The sequence below is a fragment of the Ixodes scapularis genome, unplaced genomic scaffold (genome assembly GCF_016920785.2).
Source record: "Ixodes scapularis isolate PalLabHiFi unplaced genomic scaffold, ASM1692078v2 PGA_scaffold1__304_contigs__length_218370807, whole genome shotgun sequence".
NCBI classification, from domain to species: Eukaryota; Metazoa; Arthropoda; class Arachnida; order Ixodida; family Ixodidae; genus Ixodes; species Ixodes scapularis.
Genome location: NW_024609846.1, coordinates 98541299 through 98559981, shown reverse-complemented (window position 1 = coordinate 98559981; position 18683 = coordinate 98541299). Strand labels below are relative to the sequence as shown.

At 46.4% G+C, this 18683-nt stretch overlaps 1 protein-coding gene across 2 annotated transcripts in view; it reads left to right on the top strand.

Moving 5' to 3' along the window:
- The window catches only part of LOC115315555 (tumor protein p73), an 89119-nt gene that overhangs the window by 55517 nt on the left and 14919 nt on the right, over positions 1 to 18683 (top strand). For both annotated transcript variants that reach the window (XM_042290856.1, XM_042290857.1), the window contains 2 exons: positions 15074 to 15156; positions 17746 to 17841. In XM_042290856.1, coding sequence (XP_042146790.1) covers positions 15074 to 15156; positions 17746 to 17841 — 179 coding nt within the window. The remainder of the gene's footprint in view (positions 1 to 15073; positions 15157 to 17745; positions 17842 to 18683) is intronic.

Sequence of the window (18683 nt, the reverse complement as noted above, 5' to 3'; positions counted from 1 at the left end):
TATCAGTATCTTAGCAACTATTTTCATCTATCCCAGTATTTGTATTTCCAAATACATTTCTGAATATTTCTGCCCAACCCTGCAACGTAATGCAGCTGTCAAGTGACACTTTTAACGTTTAGGAATTGGAGGAATGGAATGGAGCGACTCAGCCATTCCAGGAGTGGGAATGGGCACAGTGTCCCCATTCCTAGGAGTTGAAAGGAATGGAATTATTGAAAACTCTACTTCCCCGGAATGGAATTGGAATGGAATGGGGGTGCCCATTCCGCAACACTGCCTCATACCCCTCACGCACTCGTGGCCCTCATGCCACTCACCGCCCTCATGCCACTCACCGCCCTCATGCCACTCACCGCCCTCACGCCACTCGCCGCCCTCACACACTTACGGTCCTCACAGCCATCACGGCCCTCACTTACCCTCACACTCATGAATTTTCCTGATTCAGAAACTCACTCACCCTCACCTCACCTGTGAAGGTAAGGGTGAGTGAGGGCCCTCATGAGTGAGGTTTGCCGAGGTACGAGTCTGACTCATCTTCGAGTGGACTCGCCTCAGAACTTCGCACCGTTGCAACAATAGCTGATCGGTGGTTGCTTCCTCACGGATAACAAAGTCATTGTCATCCTCATAGTTTTGAAACATGTCATTTGCAGAAACAAAGTGGTTTTCCACAAGGTTGGACCAAACGTCGTCCACGCCGATCACCTCATCAATCGCACTACTGCGCCGATCAGCGTCTTCTGAATTCCCAGTATCATGCACAAACCCTGCTTTGCGAAAACACTTCTGGATGGTTGTGGCTTTTACTTGCCACCACGACGCGGTGATCATGTCAATAGCGCCGCCCCTGAAGTCCACCTCGATGGGTTCCTCTCATTTCAATTTCAGGACAACCCTTTCGCATATGCGCTCCTTGTGACAGTAGCCTTTACAGTAGCAATGACGTCCTGATTGAGAAGCTGGCTTTTAGCAGTGGTGTTTGCTGGTAGGAACTTCAAACTGACTGCGCTTAATTGCTGCTGCACATTGTGAGCGCTGCAGTTGTCCAGGATAAGAACGACATGCCGTTTTTCCGCGACCATGGCCTCATAGAAACTTTTCAGCCAACTAGCAAAGAACTCTTGGGTCACCAGGCCTTTCCATTTGCTGTGTACACCACAGGCAGACATTCTCGCTTCTTGAAGCAACTGGGTTGTTTTGATTTCCCGGTGATAAGCCGTTCATGTTTGCACAAAACCGAACCGTGACACATTCCTTCGAGACCTTGCAGCTGGAACGAGGTTCACCTCTCATCACGAGAGTGCGAATGGGAAACATGTTGTAGCACAGACCAGGTTCATTGGCATTATAAATATCTTTGTTCGTGTACACGGAAAGCATTGTCTCGAGATTAATGTGAAACCACACCTGAATGCTGGTGTCAAAACTTCCCCACTTTCGCCCGAGATAACTTAGCAGCTAATCCCGTGGCGGTCTTTAAACCGCTGGATTCATCCTTGAAGGGCTTGAAGCCTTCGTGTTAGAACAAATGCAGGGATACGATTGCTGCGCCAATTGCGCCAAACTGCACCAAGGGCCTAACCCTGCTACATCCTGCTACATTTTGCGAAAATGTGGGTAATCTGCACCAAGCCTGTTCTGAAGGACCAATTTCGGTCGCATTTTAAAACGAACTAAACTGAGTGCCACAACTGAGCATGCGTGAGCAGGGGTGGAAGCGCTGCGCCAATTGCGCCACCCTGCGCCAATTCAGTTCCCTGCGCCAGCCTGCTCCAAAACGCCAATTTCAGCTTTTTTTTTTTTTTTTAGTGTTTTTTTTAAATTTAGCGGAAAACGGTCGGCCACTGGCCACCATGTGGTGTGTACTTTTGTTTAGGCGTCAGTGCGGGAGACTCGTACCAACTCGACTGGGGCTCCGAACCACGTGTAACCGCAGGGCGAGGAGTCGATTTTAGTTCATCGAGAATGAGATGTCGGTTTTGACTACAAAGAGCTTGATATACGAACACATCGGTTTGGTTTCGGGCATAGTTGGTTGGCGCGGTTGGAGCGCGCATGCAGTTGCCCGTGGTCCCGATTTGCCGTGATAGTGGAAGTTGGTGCCTCGGCACCGGTGGGCTACTTCGGCCATCAACATGAGCAGAAGTAAGTGGTCTTTACTAGCTTTACCTGTCACTTGGTAGCGTACCATATTTGGACGCTTAGCCGTGAAGAATCGAGAGCACAGGCACATGCGTTCTCGAGCTCAATTTGTCTTGTCAAAACGAAACCAAAACCATCATTGTGTGCGCGAATGTGCACGCTCTCGTGTGTTGTTTCCCACCGTCAGACCATTGGCGAAAACAATACCCGCAATCTTAAGGGAGTTGGTTAATTGGCTGTGCTACACACTTTTTTTTCTTTCCTTTAGCGTGGAGGAGTGGGGGTTACATCAGAAATGCCGTACAACACTCCCGCGCCGCCGATTCCTGCCGTGAACGCTCCTTAACTTGCTATAGCCACTCTACTCGTACAAGTTTCGGGTATAGGTGTATCTGGTTGGGGGGGGGGGGGTTGGGGTTGGGTTGGGGGTTGGGTAGAGTTAAGATAGTGGGGCTTTTTGTCACGTAAGAAGGCAGCGCAGGGATCAGCGCCTGATCAGCTACATCTCATTTTCAGTCTAGTTCAAACTATCTTCTCTTGGAGCACTTCTACTGAGTGCACAAGAACTCATAAGCAAGGGTGTGGCAGTTAAGGACATGGACAGGGTGTGGAGTGGACACCTCCTGCTAAGTGATGTGAACTCTAAACTGCCCAAAACACTCGAGCGCATAAAAGAAATGGACTCTGCCTGTCAAACTGTGAAAAAAAAGGTGAACGGTAAACTTCAGTTGTTTCCAATGTACACAGATTCAGCTTAGTCACAACCTTTTTTTTTTCTTTTTGGCTCTTCTAGTCCGTGTTTATGCTGCATATGTGTTAGTGGCTGTGATATTTTTAAGACTATATTTTTCCATCTAAAGTGATATAGATATAGCTTTGTGTGTTAACTTGAGTGTAGGGATTACCGTATTTTATGAACAGGGATTAAGAACATTTGTATTTAATGAAAACAGGTCAGCAAGGACTGCTTTGTTTTGAAACATGTTGCGGTACCTTAATTTTTTTATGGAGACACGCAATGCACAACATTTTATGGAGTATATAAGGTTGCATTGCTCTTCTAGTCGATGCTTAAAGTTGCATATGTACGAGTGACTGTGGTATTCTAAAGATATAAAATACACATTTTGTTTTGCATCTGAATTTTCGTCAAATGTCAGTAGTCTTGTATTTTGTTACTAAACTTGATATAGGGCTTTTTAAGCAGTGATTGAACCTGTGTATTCTTTATTAAACAAAAACTGTAGTAAGCGAAAGTAGTTTATCTGACACCTTGTAGTGGTTTAGTTTTCTGGATACATGTTTACAATTGGTCTATTAAATAGACGGTTTTGTACTGGCGTGGCTCAAGTTGTGCTTTTATTGTCGGGGCCTTCCATATAAAGTCTGTCATGACTCTGCCTGCTGCCGGAATAGTTTTCGAAGCCTTTCCTTTGCATAAATTGCCAATATTCCATATTTCAATGCAATAGAAATAGAAAGGTATGTATGTGTCTTGCTTGAAAATTATTCTGGGATGTGCATGGATATATTTTTGCTACATTTTCACATTTAGAAACAACAAATCACTTTAAAACACCTGTTTGACCTCCGTGACCTGCTCCAAAACCTACTTCTACGGCTACAAAACTTATTTTTGCTGCTCCCGAGTTGCTCTAAAGCGAGCCTCTTACCGCTCCAAAACTGCTCCAAACTGGGACTCTTGCTGCTCCCAGCCCTGCTACAAAAGGCTCTAACCCGCTTCCACCCCTGCGTGAGCTAGGTGGCGTAAGCGGCCGCTCAACAGAAAGTACCCTGCATCAATCCTCCATCCGGTCTTTCATGGTTTTTCCCGCCGTCTCTCGTTTTTGCGCTCTCGTCGTCTTGTGGGTCTCGTCTCGCGGCTTTTTAAAATATTTTTAACTGTAGACGCGGGCTTGTGCGTACGCTCCGATGCAAGCTTATCGGGCACCAGCCTTACCGTCATGCTGTGAAACGAAACCACGTTTTTGCGCGGCGCGAGTTACTTTACGAGCTGAAGCACTTGCTCCTGAAATCAAGGGCCGTGGGAAAGCTATAGTTGGTCCCTGTCTACCAGTCACCGTGGTCGCGCAAACTCGAGTGTTGCTGTCCCCACGTCGCTGCAGATATGGCGTTTTCTAAACTGTAACGTAAGGACCGTCGCATGTTCATCAACATCTTTGTTCTTGTTTAAATCATTCTCTACTACAAAAATCTTTCTTCAACTCAAAGATTGCTGTGTCGAAGTATTGATTACTTAGGTTTCTCTCGGTGGGCTTTCTTTCGAGAGGGACCCTGGTATGTGAAAAATCTGTCGCGAAAAAAAGTTGGTGAAGAGAAGTGAATTAAATCTAAGTATGCAATGTCTACACGCTGAACCCACACAGCTCGCTTGTTTGGCTCGAGTTCAGCCATTACACAAAGCGCTCCAAGAACTTTTTGACCCTGGCTCGCGATGTTTTGCATCGACGCGCTCAGGTTCTTTTTTTCTGTGTGTTTAACTTGTTTAGCTTTTGTGTGTTCAGCCGGCCTTGCAAGCGCGTGCCACTAGACTGTTCTTTGTCGTATGCTGGACAGTTACATTTTACATATAATTTAGTTGGCGACGGAGCGGAGAGTCAGGGTTTCCGTTTCGATCGAACAGCCATCTCTGCTCTCGCGACGAAGCATGTGCAGCTGCAAGCTTGCGGAAGTTGCCCTCATGTGCATGCGAACATGAATGCACAAAAGAGGCACCAGCTGGGACGCTTGCAATCTATTGTTTTACGTTGGCTTACTTTTGACGAAAATCTTGCACGTCGGGATCCAGTAAAATGGTGGCAAGCGGTTTTTCGGAATTGCTCGGCAATGGCTTCAGCAATGTATGTATACACTTGTGGAATGTCTCCATATCTCTTTGGAGGCATTGCAAGTGGACATTCATTACTAGCCGAAGGCAAAGCGAGGCTTGCAGCAGCGTTGCTGAAAGTTTCAAAAAGCAAAAAGAAAAGCACCCGCTTGTCTTAATGCACCTTTGTCTTGTGTACAATTTCGCAGTGCACTGCAGTAGTTATATGTTTCATCAGCCGGAGACTGCTTCCACGCATTTTATAACTGGTCAACCTAATGCTGTGATATTTACTACTAAGCTGGTCATTTTTAAATATAGTTTAATATGTGAAGTTTGGTTCATATTTATTTATGACGGGTACATATATATGTATCATTTAATAGAAGCATTGCAAAATCTGTCATGTCATTGGCATTTCAGTTACATGTTATAAGACTCCCAGGTGGTCTAACTTGGCCATAATTTGTTTATTGCAGCGAACAAGGTACCCTTCGTTTGTCCAGCACTTAAAACAAGTATTTTTATTTTTCTAAGAATATCTGCTCCAAAAAACACTTTTGCTGCTCGAAAACGCTGTTTTGGCTGCTCCAAATACCGCTTTTTCTGCTCCAAAACACTGTTTTTGCTGCTCCAAAGGTCACTTTTGCTGCTCGAAAACACTGTTTTGGCTGCTCCGAAAGGTGCTTCGAAACGGCTTAGGCCAATCACTGTCGTGCGTCTCGCGGCACGATGAAGAAAGTGACAGCCAACCAAGTAGTTCCCAGCAGAACAACCCCCAGCCTTTATTCCGCGCGCGTATATATCGCCAACCGCCGTATCACTGATAAGCTGAGAGCGAGGAGAGTCACGTACGCAGGTCAGATAGTGAATGACAGTCAGTGATGGTACAGCAATATTATGATGATGCGGTCAGGATGACACCACATTTCCCCTTTTTTCTTTTTTTTAATGCAACAGTTGAACTATATTGCCCCCAAAAACAAACAGTGGAACACCTAAAACAAACTTAGTGATGCTAGCTACACCCATAAAATTGCGGCCTTTTCACGGGTCGACCAAAACGCGTGACGTACGTGCCCTGTGTACCGCTCTCTTCTTGAGCTGCTGAGTCAGAATTGAGCGCGGAAGGCTCTGTCAAATTCGCCTCGTTTTCTGACTCTCCATTTTCCCCTTCCCCGGAATCCTGCGGAAATTCATAGAGGGGACCGCTTGTGATGGAACCGCTTGTTTCGTGTGCTGGTTCCTTATATAGTACCAGGCCTCGGCGGTTCCTCTCTAGCTCTGCTCCTGTTTCTGTTTGCACCATATAAGACCTTGGCCGGGAGGCTGGTCTCAAAACCGTAGCCCGGGCTCGACAGTCCTTCACCCACACCTGGTCTCCAGGTAGCAACCGTGGAAGTGGCCTGGCCGCATGGCGGTGGTCGTAGTCGCGCCTTTGTTTGTCACGGAACGCCTCATCCTTCCTTCTGAGGCTCGCAAGGCCTCTTGCGGTGCACGGCGTCAACTCTTTAGGGTGCACAGGTAGCGTAGAGCGCAGGCGTCTGCCCATGAGCAATTCCGATGGGCTTTTTCCGAGAGAGCCTGGGGTGCTTCTGTAAGCCAGAAGTGCCAAGTATGGATCCGCCGATTTCTCTAGCAGCCTTTTCACTGTCTGAACTGTGCGTTCCGCTTCTCCGTTAGATTGCGGGTACCGAGGGCTCGACGTCACGTGACAGAACTGGTAGCTTTCTGAGAAAGCCTTGAACTCTAGATACAAATTGACTACCATTATCAGTTACAATAAGCTCTGGAATACCATGTCTGGCAAAAAAACTTTTCAATTGCACAATGACAGCGGCAGATGTCGTTGACAACAGTAGCGCGAGCTCAGGGAAACGTGAAAAATAGTCAACCACAACGAGGTACTCTTTCCCCCTAAAATGAAAAAGGTCTGCACCTAGCTTTTGCCACGGCAGAGCGGGGGTTTCTGAGGGCAGCATCGGTTCCGCTCTTTGAACACGGAGCTTTGCACATTGCAGGCAGTTGTTCACCACAGAAGCCAGCTCCGAGCTGAGACCGGGCCACCAAACCGACTCGCGAGCTCTAGCGCGACATTTGACAATACCCTGATGACCTTCATGCAATGAAGCCACAACTTCCTTTCTGAGTTTTTGAGGAATCACAAGGCGAGACTTATACATTAGCACGCCATCACAAATCGTAAGGTTCGCTCTTTCTGACCAATAAGGCCTTAACCAACTGCTCACAACTGTGAAGCGTGGCCAACCATTGCGACAGTAAAGCAAAAGTTGTTGGCATGAGGTGTCCTGCTCTTGTGCCAACCTTATTTTGTCGAGGTGCGCCGACAGTCTCAATTCACTGACGCAGCCGGCTACAAAACTAGAAACGTCCTCAGATGACAGTTCCCCCAAAACAAAATCGGTTTCTTTGCGGGGCGCCCGAGAGAGGGTGTCCGCAGTAACAATCTGCTTTCCGGGTACGTAACAGATTGAGAAAGAAAAACGCATGAGCCTTAAGCGAAATCTTTGTACTCTCGGCGGAAGCACATCTACCGGCGATTTCCCAAGAAGTGTCACCAGAGGCTTGTGATCAGTTTCAAACTGAAAGTCAAGACCCTTCAAATAACATTCCAACCGTTCTACTGCCCACGTCAATGCCAGTGCTTCTTTTTCTATTTGAGCATACCGCTGCTCGGTTTGCGTTAAAGAACGAGAAAGATATACAACTGGCCGTCTTTGACCATCTGGCTGCACCTGCGCCAATACAGCGCCGATCCCAAACGATGATGCATCGGCTGATACTACAGTGGGAAGCCTCGGATTAAATTTCGCAACACAATCGGCTGAAGAAATAACCTCCTTCAATGAATCGAAAGATTTTTGCTGCGACCCGCCCCAGCACCAATCTTTATCCTTCAACAGCAACTCCCGCAGTGGTGCAGATATTTCAGCGAGATTCGGCACAAACCTCGCCAAGTAATTAACCATGCCCAAAAATCTATGTATGTCTGCAACTGACGAAGGTATGGCCATTTCTGTTATAGCCTGTACCTTTCTGGGGTCTGGTCTAATACCCGAGTCGCCAACAACGTAGCCCAAAAACGCCACTTCGCGAACCGCAAACGAGCACTTAGCCTGGTTAAGGGTGACGCCGGCAGTGCTCAACCGTTCGAGAGCGGCGCGCAATCTGTCATCATGCTCAGTCTTTGTGGCTCCAAAAATTAAAATATCGTCCATCATGTTTGCTACTCCCGGAAGCCCGTCCAAGACTTCGGCCATTCGCTTTTGAAAATGCTCTGGTGCCGAGCTGATTCCAAACGGTAATCGCCGGAAGCAATAGCGGCCATACGGGGTGATGAATGTTGTTAATGTCTGGCTTTCCCTTGCCAACTTTATCTGGTGAAACCCAGAGTTAGCGTCCAGCTTCGAAAAATACGTAGCTCCCGCCAACTGGCCCAAAGTATCGTCCACTGTTGGCAAGACAAAGCGTTCGCGCAGTACACTCTTATTCAGCTGTGTCAGGTCTACACAGAGGCGAACTTCGCCAGAGGGTTTCAGTACAGGCACTATGCCTGCACACCATTCTGTTGGACCATCTACCTTCCGTATCACCCCATTGGCTTCCATCTTAGATAACTCCGTTCTAACAGCCTCCTTTAAAGGAATGGGAATGCGCCTGGGCGTGAAAATAGCGAAAGGTATCGCGTTGGCCTTCAACCGAATGGTGTACTCGCCAGACAATGCCCCAAGACCAGAGAAAAGCTGGGGGTACCTTTGCTCATAATTTTTATCTTCCAGCACATCTACAAATTTCACCACACCGAGCGCCTCTATGGCGGGAAGACCTAGCAAAACTGCATGTGCCGATTCTACGACAGACAGAGTCTGTCGTGTGGTTTTGCCCTTCCAAAAAATGTCAGATTCAAACGTGCCTTTCAAGCGAAGGCGCTCATTTCCTGCGCCAGTCAGCTGTGCCGACGAGGGCGTTAACTTAGGCGGTGCTCCTGGGAAGCTGGGCGGAACAACTGACACTTCTGCCCCCGAGTCTACTTTTGCGGAGACCGGCACGCCATTAATTGACACTTGAACAAACCTAGCTTTCGAAGCGCCAACTGATCCTACAAAATAGGTAGGTTGGTCCCATTCGAGCGAAGAAACGCCTACCTTCGGCTTCTCAACCTTGTTACGGCACACCGCAGCAAAATGTCCTCTGGCATTGCAGTGGTGGCAACGCGCGGAGCGCGCCGGGCACTGAGTCCTGAGGTGGTTCGGACGTCCACAATACATGCAGAGCTGGTGGTGCTGCTCGGAGAGCCGCCACTGCTGCTGCTGCTGCTGAAGTGAAGGCAGCCGACTGTGCATGTTGCCGGGTGCTCCAGTGCGTCCACTCCGCTGGCCCACGGCGTCCACTTCCCCCGAGGTCGCTGCATCTGAGTGAGGACGCAGCTCCTGCTGCTGGCGACGAACGGTCTCCTTGAGGCGGGCCTTGGCTAGTGCCGTCTCGAGAGTGAGGCTGGCATCCATTTGGAGGGTTTCGGATAACTTTGCATCGGCAAGTCCCACGACGAACCGGTCACGGATCATACGGTCTCTGAACTGTGCGAAGTCGCAGCGGTCAGCAAGCACGTGGAGGTCGGTAACGAACTGGTCGACACTCTCCCCGCTCTCTTGCTTGCGACGATGGAAACAGGCGCTTTCGTAAACCACATTCTTTGTGGCTACGAAGTGGCCGTCGAACTTCTTCCTCACTGTATCGTAACTTTGAGACTGCGTTTCCGAGAGGCCAAACGTCTGGAAAATTTTCCTGGCCTGCCTTCCCATGGTATTCGCGACTCCAGCAAAACGGACGCCGCCAAGCGGGAAAACCGGGAACCAGCCGGTCCAGGTCGCTTCGCGCCCCTCCGCGTCTCTGATGGCTTTCGCGGATACGTGTTGTCGGCGCGGTGGCGAACGATGTTATTTGACGAAGGTCCGAATATTTCTTAAGTTTGCCTGAGTGATCATTAGTGTGGCGAAGCCTCAGTAGATTGTTTTCTTCTATTACGTGTTTGAAAGCCCGTTTACTCCACAGCACACGGTCGCGTGCTTTCGATTTCTTGGATGGGGAGGAATCACGGAAAAACTTTTTGATTTCTTGTCTGTCTCGAATCACATTTAAAGTGACGACTGCTTGGTAACTGATACTGGAGGAAACACCAATGCTGCAGTCAAATGAATGGGAAGGTTCGATAGCTGTTTTTCTTGAGTTTGGTTGCGTTCGGTTGGCTTCAAGTTTGAGCCACCCACGCCGGTCTGTGCGTTGCCTATTCATCTTGGCTGCTTTTCGCCGAAAAAGCCTCTGGACCACACTGAAGGAGTTGGGCAGATTTCGCAATTACTTGATTCGGGAAAACCTGCTCGCTGCATACGATTAATGAGGAAAATTATCCGTTTTCAAAAAGTGGGGGACGAGTTTCGCGACGTTAGAAGCTGTCACGGCATTTTGATCTATTGCGCCTCTTAATATTTATATTATACCCCCGTCAAAGCCAGCAGCAATATCCGTTTACAATGCTCAGGTTGACCGGCCACAAAAAATACTCATTTTCTCCGTTCAGGATTCGAAGCAAAGTTCAATTCAGAGAGGTTCTGCGTGAATTTCCGATGAAGACTCTCTTCAGTTTGTCTTCGTGCTGCCGGCTAGAACTATATGGCTGAGTTTAGGTAGTATCTCTCTTTCTGTCAACTATACTTTTATCCAGCAGTTCACCTTATAGCTAGTCAACTAAGCTCATATTTCAACCCGAAGAATATACTAATATCGCTTTAGTGGGACATAGTACGTAATATAATACATAACCCGCTCGTCAAAATGACTTCTCGATTGCTACTAAAACCTGAATTGAAATACGAGTATCAGCTGCTTATTGGGGCGCCGGCGGGTTAACATGGTCCTTGGATCAAGAAGCGGTTGCTTAATTTTCGTAATTTTCCTGCAGCCTGTGTTGTTGGCCGAGCAGACTGGAGCTGTTTTGTAAACGCGGATACGCACAAAAGCTCGATTTCGCGGACAGATAAGTCGCATGGTCGAGGCATGCGAGTTAGCTGTAAAGTTACTCTCTGTGGAACAATTCTATAGTCATCGCCGCTTTCCTTAGATGATCAAAACTGATTAGTATATTACCGTCTCTCCGGAGCCCATAGTTTCGGTTTTGAACGAAATCTCCGAAACAAACTTTTGACTCGAAAAGAACAAAAAAACACCGGCAAAACAAAACTATGCTTTGCAAGTTCATCTGCACCGGCTACACTTAACCGTCTCAGTTCAAATACCTATAAAATTGGGCATTAAACAAAAGAAAATCTGTTAAATTGAACGCGCCACCTGTTCAGGCGGCCCGGCCGAGCCGCCGCGACCTGGACTCAGCCGCCATGTTTGTTTGGTGGGGGCGCCCCCTATAGGTCGCTGGAGTCGCGAATACAGCAGCGTCAGCACCTGGGCTTCCTCCGACCTCTCGTTGAGACCCACGGCGTAGCGGAAATCGTCGAATTCTTGAATCCACTCCGGCCATTCTGAAGTTCGGTCGAAGTTGAATTGTTTGGGCGGAGGAACTGCCAGAGGAGGGACCGCTGTAGGTACTTCCATCTTGCAAACCGAGTGCAAGACGAGGGCCGCCAAAACAACACGGGCGAGAAGCATCATCCCACTTCTGACACCATGTCGTGCGTCTCGCGGCACGATGAAGAAAGTGACAGCCAACCAAGTAGTTCCCAGCAGAACAACCCCCAGCCTTTATTTCGCGCGCGTATATATCGCCAACCGCCGTATCACTGATAAGCGGAGAGCGAGGCGAGTCACGTACGCAGGTCAGATAGTGAATGACAGTCAGTGATGGTACAGCAATATTATGATGATGCGGTCAGGATGACACCACAATCACATCACTGCAAATGTTAAAAGGACCTAGCCTTTTCTAGCCTTCGCTTGTAGCATTGGGCCTCTCACTGGGGCGTTCTTGGCTCACACTTTGCGAAACCACCTAAACAAGGCTTTGTCGAAGTCCTCATACTTTGGCGCACGAATCTTCTTTCTTGAGAGTGATGTAGAATCTTGCTTTAGCTGCTTCCGTACCTGCTGCCGGTTCTTCCAGACAGTGAGAACCGTTGCGTCAGCGGCATTTTTCTTGGCCGTGACGGAAGTTTTTATCATGCCACTTTCGACATCTTTGACTATGCTCTGTTTAGTTTCGAGAGAAGGGGCTTGTCGTTTCTTTTTCATCTTGGGCTTGCGAGACAAGGACAGATCGGCGATGGATGGTTGATTTTTGTACGATATGCTTGACACAGTCCAAACATCAGACATGAGAGCAAGCCAGCAAGCTGCAAAAAGCGAAACTAGAAACTATCCAGCTATTTAGCCTTCCCTTTGCACATGGTGTAAGAAAGGAGGTTGGTTTTCGTCACTCGAGCAAGAGGTCGAAATCGAAAGGGCAAAAGGCTTGGGTGGCTCGGGGCTTGTAGAGTTAAGAGGTTGGGAATCGGGATTCGGCTTGGGTGGCTCGTTGAAACTTTCAGGCTTGAGCGTGCGCGCGTGTGTGGCGTACCTCGCTGTGTTGTCATTCGTTTCTCGCCTCTCTCTTCGCTTCTTCTGCGTAACCTCCTTGCCCCCACGGGTGACGCTTGCATTGTTATCTGGTGTCATACAGGGAAGCTTGCTTGCTGCGCTGGTCGGTCCGCGGGCTGTTCCAGAAATCGCACTATAACCGGTATTTCCCTTGGCACGCCTGCATTTTAAGTGGTATGTAATTACATGGAGTTGTATGGGAGGCGGACCGGTGGTTGAAAAAAGTTGCGTTACATCCGGTCCTGCACTATAAGCAGTTACGTGATAAGTGATCTATACTGCGCATATTTCCACCTCAGGTCCAAGCAAAGCCAAGGCTACGGCGTGAGCCCCAATGCTTTGTGCGTCCCTGTCTCGCACTTGGCTTTGTGGAGCGTCGGCACCTTTTCAGGCTGCATGTACGCGCTTGTGCCCATGGGATCGCTCCCACGAAAGCCAAAGCGAAGTATCAAACAAACAGGCCCAAACTACGAGCGAACTCAAACTCTTCACTGAACATTGTAATTGACTCTGAACTGACGCAGACGTCGGGACCGTGTAGCCGAATGTAATATGCTTCATCAGTTTCCCTAGCCATTAATTGTGACTGTCTAGTCAAAATTTCAATGTCACCGAGCCGAGGTGAACAGCCACATTTATTGCAGTGAACAGCTAGGTGACCCGAAGGTGAATATCTCAAAGACAGAGAATGCTCCCGAGCTCTATTGTTGATACATCTACCCGTTTGCCCAATACATACTTTACCACAGGAAAGAGGTATTTTATGGACGACCCCGACAGCACATTCTACATATTTGAAACTATGCTCTATCTCACATTCTACACGTTGAAGGCCTGCTCTCAATGGAAGCACACAAACGAGATAATTTAGAAGGTGCTGAAAAGATTATGGGGACTTTGTATTTATCAGCCACTTGCTTAATTTTGTGGGAGAAGGTGCAAATATTACCACCGGTCGAGAAGCAGGTTTTTGTCTAACGTCAAGTATCTGATGTGCCCTCGGGCGTCCCCCAGGGGTCAGTACTCGGGCCAGTATTATTTTTAATCTACATTAATGATATCGCGGCGGAAATAAATCAAGGGGTTACTGTGCGACTATTTGCGGATGATTGTCTGGTATATTCAAAAATCAAGGAGCAAGACGACCAGCGCAGATTAAGTGCATCTGTTGGGTCTATTCAGGACTGGTGCTCGAAATGGAAGATGAAAATTAATACACAAAAAACTGTTTTCGCACGAATAACTAACAAAACTAAGAACGTTCTTTCTTACACTTACGAGCTTGATGGAAGTCCTTTGGTTGAAGTTGATAGTTTTAAATACTTGGGTGTGACACTTTCTAAAGACTTAAGTTGGAGTAAACACATAAATGAAATATGTCACAAAGCAATGAAAAAGCTTTGGTTTTTAAGACGGAATCTGGCCAGTGCTCCGCCTAAAGTGAAGTTAATGGCCTACACAACGTATATTAGGCCTACCTTGGAGTACGCTGCATCGGTATGGGACCCCTATAGAAAAAATCAAATTGGTGAACTCGAAAAAGTTCAGAGGAAGGCGGCGCGATTTATTCTATCCAAATACAAGCGACTTGATTCTGTCACAGATATGCTGAACAGCCTCGACCTCCCCTTACTTTCTGTCCGTCGAAAAATTGCTCGACTAAAGTTTTTCTTTGTTTTCTCATCACCTGTATAACATTAACCCGGATTCTAGATTAACACATCGCGCATCGAGAGAACTCAGATACGTTAGCACTATTCAGTTTGAAGTGCCCAAATGTAATATTGACGCTTATAGGTTTTCTTTTTTCCCTAGAGCTGTGAAAAACTGTAATGATCTCCCACAAAATATATTGTCATTGGACTGTTTAGATGATTTTGAGAGCGCCCTTTTGAATATGACTGGTTTGGAATGATAAATAGTAGTTAAATATTTTTTTGGAAACTTCGTTAAAGATTTCGAGTGCTGAGAGTTCATTTTGTTGAGTGCTATATAATATATTGAATGTTTGTGCTATTTCAGCCCCTTTATTTTAAGTGAATGTCGCTGAATGTGTACTGTATTGTAGTCCTGATGTTGTATGCTTCAGTGCTCTTCTATACCCCACACCTGTTAAAGCCCCATACTTGGGGTGAACAGTATTCATAAATAAATAAATAAAGTATGCCAAGGAGATTCCTGAACAACTTTAAAAGGGACTCCTCTACCCTTACTATATGACATGTTTTGGGAAGCCCACTGAAATTAACCTATCAACTTGAACGAGAAAGCTGTTAAAACTTCTGTGAATACTTGACCCCTTGCTAATCTAACTTGTCCCTCAAAAAAAAAAAAAAAAAAAAAAAAAAAAAAACTGCTATATGGTGACACAAATGTTTACAGACCAAGGGACCCTGATTCTGCCTGATTAACTGAAAAAGATGAAAGAATATAACGGTTTAGTTGCCCTTAATTCTGACGCTCCACAATTGTTTTATTTTTTTCTTGTTTCAGTGTCCTACTTGGCCCATCTTCTGCCGGCTGAAGGTGATAAGAGACGCACTAAAACTCTACGATGACTTCCATGAGAGTTCTGGGTAGGTCATTTACTACAGTATGCTCGTGACAATTCAAACTGGTTGATTCAAACAAATCTGAATATTTTGGTTTTCCGCTATGTTCCTAATGTATTTATAACCAACTTAAAGGGCCCCTGAAAAGAAAAAAAAATAGTTTGTTTTTTTAACAGTTTGGTTGGGATACTTCTCTAAAAAAATTTTTTTATGCATAAAAATGTTTTTAGAGCAATATTGATGGCGTGAGACGCAATTTAGTTGGCAGTCACCTCCTTTCCCCTTTTTTTCGCGGCATTTTGGGCGCGTGGAGGAGAGGTGGATTGGCTTCACCTTCACGACTGAGCTGGTCATTTTGGAATGAGGGAGGAATCCCGCTTTCAAATTCTGTGGAGGTTATACTCTCGTTTCGCGGCAGCTTGCGGCATTGCTCGCATCTTTGTGTGTGGTCTTTCGACGCTTCACCTGTCTCCACCTTACATTTCTTGTTGTCACCATTTTGTAATGGCGTCAGTGAGGTTCTGTTGCAAATTTGTGAGAATGTCGACAAAGCTTCCGACGACGATGACATGTCTGGAAGCTCTGACAATGATGAAGTTTTTGGCATCGCGCTGTGATTTAGCTGAAAGTGCTGTAAATAAAGGTTTTTTTTAGGGGCGTGCGAATACTCGAATATACAAATTCGAATCGAATAGAAAGTTCCCGAATAATTCGATTCACGAATCGAATTCCTAGTATTCGGTCACTCGAATATTCGATATATTCGGCCAAAGACGCGCGGTCGGCGCGGAGCTGACAAAAAAGCCGTTTTTTCTCCCGATGTAAGCGCCGTGATGTTAGACAGACCATGCGAAAAACAGCTCTTGGTCCTACCATTCCACAAAAATCTAACACACAGGTTAGAAAAAGGAAAAGTAACAAACGCCACAAACTTTATAGCACGCAGATTTACTCACGATCGCGACACAATCTACCGTTGAACCACAACCGAAACATCCCGTTTGCGCCGTTTTCAGAGAGGAATTGTTGGGAGGCCGGAATCCCGGCGCCGTGCCTATGGTAATTCTTTTCTCGAGTAAAGCCCCTCGTTTCAAATTGAAGCACCGATGTAAAACACACTTTGCCGCACTCACAGGAATCGGCGACTGCACGATCACAGAAAGAAAACCACGTTAACCATGCCGATGAAATCAGCAGAGTTATCGTCGTCATTCTTTTGGAACCGCAAGCCGCAAATTCTAATTCGGAACGAAACGGAACGGACAAATAGTGTGCCTAGATTTGAGAGGGTTTCCAACAATTCGATAGCCGCGTTTGAAACACAAACTGCGAGAAGGTGACGAAAAGACGAAAGCGTCGATCAGGATAGGGCAGGCGTCGTCGCCTTTCTGTTTGCTCGCCTTTTTCCACGCGACAAGACAAAACATGCACACTTACGACGAATCTGCGCTGGAGCCATCTCCGTGGTTTCAGTTTCGCTTGCTCCCTCTTTTAAATTAAGGCTCTGTTATCAGGATAGATAGACGGAAATATGGATGCCTCGCGGCAGCTAGACAATGTCTTGTGCCACCTAACCCTGTTTTTTTTTTTCTTACTTCAGATTATATTGTTTGAGCCTGTTTACTAAGATAACACCTATCTGTTTATTTATGTGAAATAAAATCCCGGGTGCCCTTTTTCTTGCTTAAAATGAAAACCAAATATTGCAAACTGCCCTTTTTCTGGGATATACAAATATTTATAAAAAAAAGTCGCCGTGTTAGGTTATGCTTTTAGCAAGAAAAAAAGGCATGCGTGGCTGTAACTTTTTTTTTATGTTTAGGGTAGATAGATTATATTTATGCCATAAAATCGGATCTTTAGTGCCCAACATCCAACAGCAACTGCTTTTATTTTTTTTTTCACCAGAATTTTTTTTTTTTTTTTACATTTTAGCTTTTGTTTTGTACAAGATGCATATCCTGCAACAGGCGCATAGTCTGCACGTATAATATTCTCATTCGCCGCACACTTTGAAAAATTCCTACGAATAAAATCACTATTCGATATTCGATTCGATATTCGGCTTTTTTTTCTTGATTCGATTCGGTATTCGATTCGAAAACCACTATTCGGTATTCGCGCACCCCTAGTTTTTTTTTTTCTTTCTTTTGCCCAAATTTTCTTCTCTTCCTTTAAAGAAAAAAAAAAAGGTTGACCTATATTCAACTTATTTCTTTCATTCAGGGTCTACTTATTATCGAGTAAATATAAGCGACGCTGTCAGCCACATTGATTTGATCGTAAAACAGTGTGTAAGACACCTTTCGAGCTGTTGTAGGATTCCGGCTTATGCAAAACTTGCAATAATTTTGTTTCGTGAATACAAACTTGTTCTTAGGTTTTGTCGTATCCACATTTCTGGCGTTAGGTTTTGTGAATCTAGCCTCTTTTCTGCTTTATGCATTTTTCTTTCTTTGTGGGGGGGGGGGGGGGGGGGGGTGAGGGAAGATTTTTGGCATTCTATATTGTAATGGTGGCTGTAGACAGACACATACATTTAAATAAAATTTATTTTATGTGTCTTGCTTAGAAGAGTAAGAGGGATGTTTTTGTTTTCTTGTGCTTCTGCAGTAACCAGAGCAGCGCCGCATTGCCGAGCTTCCCAAAAGTAGGAGGGCGTGCAATGCTGGAGTTTTTGCAAAATCGGGGCAGCATCAATTCAGGGAGGTAAGTACATTGTCTCTCTCTCTCTCTTGTTATTTTGGTGTTAAATGCCGTCCTGAGCACTTTCAGAACAGTGCACCGAGAAACTGAGGAAGAGGAGGAGACGGGAGCATGCGGGAACATCAGGACTCCGAGTTCTGATTCAAATGATTAGTGGGTAGACGTAAAGGCTAGCTGCCATTGTCTCCACTGCACTTGTCGAACGCGTTCGAATGCGAGAGCCAAATGCTGGACGCCTGCGTTCTGGGTTTTAACGCATTCAACGAGTGCATTGCAGACAGGCTGCCTTTGTCTCCACTGCTCTTGTCGAACGTGTTCGAGCGAATTCCATGAGTGCATTGGGACAAAGGCAGGTAGCTTTAAGGCGGCCCACTAATCACTCCAACCAGAGCTCGGCGTTGTGATGTCCCCACGTGCTCATGTCTCTCCTCTCCCTCACTTTCTCGGAGCATAGTGTGGTGGTGATGCATTGCGTATTGTAATGGTAGCTTTAGACACATAGGCTTAAATATAGGGTGCCCCAAGTCACCAGGCTCGATCTAAAATGGACCGTAAAACTCGGTGCCTGCACATTGCAATCTAGACTTTTCCTCAAACGTGTATTTCACGGGTTGGTTTTTCCTCGTAAAATTAGAAAGCGTAGCTTCCTCTGGTGTAAAAAATGGGGCCAAGAAACTTGCCAGGGTCAATGGCGGGCGGCAACGCAGACGACCAAGTTGAGTGGCAGGGCGCATTTGGCGCTCGTATTGATAGATGGCGCTACCTTCTTATCAAGACAGCTCGCGACCACTGTGGTCTACTAAAATGAGCACAATCTTTTATGTTATGTACCTTTGGTTTAAAAG